Below are 6,626 nucleotides of genomic sequence, written 5' to 3'. Positions count from 1 at the left end.
CGGCTTCGAGCTCGCCAGTGTCGCGCTCGCTACACGCCTCGCTGTGACTCTGCAGCGTCGTAGCCGACCCGTTCCAGCACCGAGAGCTCCCACACATAGCATCCATGCCGGAAAGGTTCCAGCACACCACGCCCACGCAAGCTCTGCACGTCATCCACGCCGGTTAATCCCAACATCCGAACGTGTCGGTTGCAGGATCCGGCTGCGTCGGTTGCAGCATCCTGTCGACGAGAGAGCATGGCATCCATTGTCTTGTAGCTCTCCGACTCGAAGGTTGCAGCTCCCGGTGTCGCCAGTTCCAGCAAATTGTTGTGCCGATCACAGCTTGTAATCTTGTCGGTCCTAGCAAAACCATCTTCCGGTCGCAACTTCGCCAGTGCCGGTTCTAGCATCGCCACATGAAGGTTGAAAACGCGTGAAAGGATATGGAAGGAAGCGGCGCGGGCGGTGTGGGTGGACCCCCAACCGAACACGTGGCTGCGTAGGGAGGAACTGCGACCGGCGCAAGCCCTAGCCGGTTGCCCGATTAGAATCGTTTACCATTTCATAAACCAAAAAAATTAGGAAAAAGAGTTTCTTTCAAAAGGTGACCCTAGGAAAGCAGTCACCTCTGGCCCTGGCTCACCGGCCACCACGTGACAGACAGAACGCTCCTCCCTTCTTGAGCCTCCGAGTTTGGCTTCTCCCATACGCTCATCTTCTCTCCTCTCCCCCTTCCCCTGCGTGCGAGCGTCGCCTCCAAACCCTCCCCCGGCGCCCGCCATGGCGAGGCCGCAGCAGGAGGCGATCGACACCTTCATCAGCATCACCGGCGCCGACGAGGCCGTCGCCATCCGCAAGCTCGAGGTATCGCCCAAGCCCCCTCCCGCTCCTCTTCCTGCCCAGTTTCCTTTGGTTCAGGCGCCCGCCCAATCTAGCGCAATCGGCTGGGCTCGCGCGGCGGATTTGGTTGCGCCGGGTATGGATCGCTCGGTGCTAGGTTTTAGTCCACTTGTTTGGGCCGGGGAAGGGGTCTGCGCGTGGTGGGTTGAGGTGGCCCGATTTGTTTGCGAATCCCCGCGTCGCTGTTCTGCTAGTGCAGTTATGGAATGGAATTACCTCAGCAGTCTCGTGGCTTGTCTTTGTCCCCTTGCTGCCTTCCTTTACTCAAAGCTATGGTTTTGGTAAGAGCCCAATTTGGTCACATAACCCCTGATTTGCAGTTACTACTCGAGACGAATTGTTTGGCGGTCTCTTAGTTGGAATATGGTGCGCGGTTCACTAATAATAATCTAAAAAAAACGAAATTGCTTGGCTCATCTGGATGGTAGGCTTGTAGATTTAGTGGATTCCCCCCTGTACTTGTTCGTCTAGGTTCAGGAATTTGAATTTCACAAGCAGGTACTACATTGTAATTTCCTAGTTATCCTGTTGATTATGTTTGGTCTCATCCAGTTGTGCTAGACTTGACATCTCCAAAGTTTAACTCAGTGCACACATACCAGCTGGGGTACCATGTTATCTTCAAATGGTCATCTTATTTCTGAAATCACCCTGTGAATGTGCGTGGTTCGCAAATCTTCTAGGGCATCGCCTCCAAATTGATTGTTCAAGTGCAACATTCTGTTGCCGTGAAAAGAAAGTGCATCATTCTACCATCGATGTCATCTATATATCTAACCTCAGTGCTTTTTTGATAAATGGCACACAGGAACATGCTGGTGACCTCAATCAGGCAGTCAATGCACACTTCACTGAAGGAGATAGCACAGTGTATGTATTTAAATTTTTCCAGCACATTTTCTTCAGATAATTCCAAAGTACTTTTAGTATGCAAATATTGCTTGTTAGTTTGGTTTTTCTGAACTTCCCTCCAATATCCCTATAAATTGCTTATTGGTTGTAAAGAGCTACACACAATTAATATGGATAGCCTGTATCAAAGTTTAAACCACCAATTACTTGTTCTATGTGCATTTAGCTAAAGTGACAAGTAAACTGGATCAGAGGCAGAACAATTACCTTCCAGATACCATGTTGCACTAGGGCAGATAATTGATGTGTTTCTGTTTTTCAGGAACGCAATCAATCAAAGTATTCCACCTGTTAATCATGATGATATGGAGCTGGACGGACCACTTGATAACACGTTTCAAAGACCATTGTTCCCTGAAGCTCTGCACGACCCTTTTGCACTAATGGATCCCAATTTCCAGCAAATGTTTTTTGATAGTGTTGGTTCTGCTGGTACTCCCAATCGTGATGCACAAGGTCCGCACCCTAGAGAGATATGTAATGAAGTTAATGACAACAACATTCACATGGGTCCTTCTGGTCAGGCTTCTGTTGTTGAGAATGTCACTGGACATGGGCCTTCTTATGGACCAGAAGTTCGTGAGACTATCATAATAGATGACGACGAGGAGGAGTTGTCATCTGGGCTGTCTTCTCAGCATGCTAGTATCCGTAGCAATGCGTCACAGCCAAACCCTCTGCCAACTGCTCCTCCACTGGTTCATGTCACAGACAATGACATAGAAGAGGAAATGATTCGGGCTGCAATTGAAGCTTCAAAAAGAGAGGCTGAAGAACTGGCAAATGTAAGCTCTCTCTCTCTCTCTCTCTCCACAGGGATAGGTTAGAACGAGCTTGTCGAGTCTTGCTTTACCTAAATTTTAAATAAATATCAGACAGCAGAGCAAGAACGGACTCAACATATGGGTGGAATAAACTTGGAAGATCGTTTATCTGATGAAGACATGGAAACTGCAGCTGGAACAGTGAGAAGGTGAATATTATTTTGTACCCTCTTGCTCTTCATCCTCAGGCTACCTTACTGCGGTAGGCTAATAGCAATGCATTTATTTTGCGTTTTCTTCCTATTTGGAGGCAAGGATTAGGTACAGGGAGGAGTGGAACAACTATGCAACCAGCAGATGAAGAGAGCTCAGATGATGAGATCGAGGATGTTGAAGAACAGCCATTAGTTAGACGTCGTTCTAGGCGCATCCCTTCTGGAGACACAGAGTCAACAGAACCTGTTCTCCCAGGTGATAGTCCTCCCTCAAGTTCGCAGCCTCAAAACCTTGATCATCAGTATAACAGAACTGATTTCCCATCAGAGGTATTGTAGCCTTTGATCTGTACCTTAATATTAAGCAGTTAACGGTATTACTTCAGCCTCATTGCTCACACAATTCTTCTTCTGGAAAAGTGGGGTGGCATTTCTTCTGAGGAACATGATGAAGCTGTTATGCTTGAGGCTGCAATGTTTGGTGGAATTCCTGAAGCACCAACATATCCATTATCCGTTCCATCTCATGCGAGCTCGAGTCATTATCCCCAAGTAGTGCACTCTCCACCACCAGAATTGACTGAACAACGGTTATTACGTGAGCAGCAGGTTTGTACTTGAAGCTTTATGCATTGTTGCTAAATGCAAAAGATATTGGATTTTAACTTCCAGAATGTTATATTACAGGATGATGAGTACCTTGCATCACTCCAAGCTGATCAAGAAAAGGAGATGAAGACTCTACAAGAAGCTGAGCTCCGACTGCTGGAAGAAGCTGCCGCAAGAGAAGCTGCTCTTGAGAAACAAAAGCAAGAGGAGGAGGAACGGCGTAAAATGCAGCTTGAGAAAGAGGTACCTTTCTGTTGCAGATAATTCAAAATACAATTGGATGATAATTAAGAGTATTTTCCAGTATGTGAGTGGTAGATAACTAGATCACTGCTGTGATCATACGAAACTTATTTTTCTTAGAAAAAACTATAAGGCTTTAGTTTATGTTATGTTGCAGACTTACAGTGGTCTTATTATAGGTTTGGTTAACTGTAGATATGATGTGGCAATATTATCTTACTTTCAAGAAAACTTTGGGCATGTTTGGTTGATAGCTGAATCTTGCTAGACTTTTTGTGCTGACCTGTGACAAGCCACAAAAGGCATGGAGAGAATTGGTCGCCACAACCATGGCAAGATTTGGCAAAACGGCTCTATGATAGCTGGGGCTGGCTGCTAAGAAAGTGTGGCATGCCACAGCTGTGACAGTGAAACAAACATTAGCCACAAACAGCTAACACACCCTTGGCAAAGTTTGTCAAACTGTAGCTATATGAACTAAACATATCCAATAGGATAACTAAGCTCTTTGCTTCTGTTGTTCCGTTGAGACTTGCTTGATATTTATAATTATTTATCATAAGTTCATTACCTGGCATTGTTGGGGATCTGCCAGTTATGCTGTTTCTGATGTTTTATGTAAACAGGAGCTTGAGTCCAATCTTGCCGCCAAAGAAGCATCATTGCCATTGGAGCCACCTTCAGACAAGGAAGGTGTTATAACACTTGTAGTTCGCATGCCTGACGGTAGTCGACAGGGGCGTCGCTTTTTAAAATCTGATAAATTCAAGGTAAGCTGCTTTTGAACTTAATAAAAAAACTGCTTTTGATCTGCCAGATTCCAGAAAAGAAGGGTTCATTTATACTTGCCTCTTGCCACTAATACATGCTTCTGACATGCTGGTTTGCTTGCAGTCCCTTTTTGATTTCTTAGACGTTGGCAGGACTTGCAAGCCAGAAACCTACAGACTGGTAATTCTCTAGTGTTATATTTTTCTTATTTTATAATATTTCATATGCATACTCCCATGTAGAGTTAACTGTCTTAATAAAAATGAGTGCAACCTAGTATTCTTCCTTATGGACTGGTATGTCAGGCACTAGCAGTCACGTGCATGATAATATATAATTTTCTGAGCTACCCAAACCAATACTGGGTTCGGCCCTGTCTTTTTGCTGAGCTTGTTGTGTTGTCGGCAAGAATGGGCTGGGCCCTATGTTCCGGTTTTCGCCTGGTTGTCTGCAGTTAACGCAACAACCTTTTTCCTAATTAATGGAATAGGCAAAGCTTTTGCCTCATTTCAAATAAAATAAAATAATGGATTCATCTGATCCCAAGAGCAGATTAGTTTTGCTTGCTGTGTGCTTTGTTGAATTTTCTCAATCCAGCGTCTGCGTAGCTTAGCATCCTGTTTTCTTGAGGTAACCTGCTAGTATTCCTTGACCTATGCAAGAAGGTAATTTTATGTAAGTTTCTGTAGCATTTGGATTACTATAATTATGCATGAATCATGTGGCTCTCTAGGGAGAAGCATTTACAGATTACCAAATTCATTCTTGAGCTTTGGGATGACTTTGGTGTCTTTGCGTTCCTACAACTAACACATTCTATGGATCACTACAAAATGGGATATTCTTAGTTCTCATAATGAACATTTCAAGTTACATGGTGTGGCAGACTAGCAGGACTATGCAAATTTTGCGCTCATTGAGAAATTTTAGAAGCAAGAGAAAGGATTGACAGTGATTGTAGGAGGATGTATATGTGCCCTGCCAACAAGTTTTATGCTTCCATAACTTCATGCTCACTGTTGAGTACATTATACATCAAGCTCCGGTCATATTAGCTAACACCGGATAGTGCTATTTGCTGCTCTGGCTGCTATGTGCTGTCAGGGGGAGATCATTCTTTCTGCAGTGCAGACTGCAGACTGGAGAATTGCTTCTCTGGCACTGTTCGTGTTCGTGCAGTGTCTCTAATTTCCTTTTTGAGGACAGTCCACGACAGATGTTTGGTCCAAGCAATGTTGAAAGTTATATTGTGCTTTTTCTGCCAGTTGATTGTAGTATCAGTAGTGCATATTTCATCCATTGAAATATTGTAGTTGACCGCACTGAGCAGCATTTGGGAAACCATTTGGACCCGGTGTTACTATGATTTCCCCCCTATTCCTTTGCATTTTATAAGTTCATCTGTTCCATAGACCATATATCTCCGTCTTTTTACTCTTGATACATTCAAGTATATCTAGTGGGAATAACACAAAGAAAATAGGTACTCCCTCTGTCTCAAAATGTATGAAGTTTTTGAAACGTCTTACATTTAAAACGCCTTACATTTTGAGACAGAGGGAGTAGCTTGCAAGTTGCAACGAGTAGTTATCATCAGCTTTTCATACACACAAAGAAAGTTAAAATAACTGTTCAAATGTAACTTGAAGTGTGAAAATATTACAACCACTAATTTGTTTTCATTTGTATTTTAGCATTAAACTGCTTGACTCTTACTGCCATCCGGTCTCGTATTTACCATTGTGTGTCTTGCAGGTAAGGACATACCCCAGGCGTGCTTTTACCACTGCTGACGGCGACCAATCGTTTACTGATCTCGGGTTAACAAGCAAGCAGGAAGCCTTATTTATAGAGCAGATTACTGATTAGGGGAAAAAGATTGAGCCTCACCTAGGGATACCACCATCTGAGACTGAGTTGGGGTTTTACATGTCTATACTTGCATATGGCTTTTATTAGGGAATCTAAAATTGGTCTGTGTCGAAGAGTTCAAACTGTGTTCTTTTGTGATGTGGAACGGTTCGCATCACTTTAGTCTTATGTAGGGGGTATAAAACAGTGATCAGCAATGGATTCAGGATATTTGGTTATGAATGCGCGCTAGCGCAGCGATAATCATTGTTCGTTTCAGAGAGAGAAAGATGCCTTGGTTTCATTGTGGGTTCATTATATGTTTGGGTCTGGAAGGACCTTCGGTGCAAATTGGTTTCATTACTATTGTTATTAATCT

The 6,626-nt window shown here is 43.9% G+C and overlaps 1 protein-coding gene across 1 annotated transcript; it reads left to right on the top strand.

The window, feature by feature from the left end:
- Positions 1-619: 619 nt before the first annotated feature.
- Positions 620-6,536, top strand: LOC125510208 (plant UBX domain-containing protein 8-like). The gene is made up of 10 exons (XM_048675308.2): positions 620-846; positions 1,691-1,752; positions 2,057-2,579; positions 2,670-2,767; positions 2,869-3,103; positions 3,194-3,382; positions 3,461-3,625; positions 4,252-4,395; positions 4,520-4,576; positions 6,152-6,536. The coding sequence occupies exons 1-10, from the start codon at positions 763-765 to the stop codon at positions 6,263-6,265; spliced, it is 1,671 nt and encodes a 556-aa protein (XP_048531265.1). The 5' UTR covers positions 620-762; the 3' UTR covers positions 6,266-6,536.
- Positions 6,537-6,626: the final 90 nt, after the last annotated feature.

This window comes from Triticum urartu, chromosome 5A (genome assembly GCF_056163025.1).
Source record: "Triticum urartu cultivar PI428250 chromosome 5A, HENAU_Tu73, whole genome shotgun sequence".
Taxonomy (NCBI): Eukaryota; Viridiplantae; Streptophyta; class Magnoliopsida; order Poales; family Poaceae; genus Triticum; species Triticum urartu.
This window is presented reverse-complemented; position numbering and strand designations above follow the sequence as displayed.

Coding starts and splice junctions, on each gene's coding strand:
- LOC125510208 (XM_048675308.2), top strand. CDS start 763: ATGGCGAGGCCGCAGCAGGAGGCGATCGACACCTTCATCAGCATCACC. Junction 3,626..4,251: donor AAATGCAGCTTGAGAAAGAG/GTACCTTTCTGT, acceptor TTATGTAAACAG/GAGCTTGAGTCCAATCTTGC. Junction 4,396..4,519: donor TAAAATCTGATAAATTCAAG/GTAAGCTGCTTT, acceptor GTTTGCTTGCAG/TCCCTTTTTGATTTCTTAGA.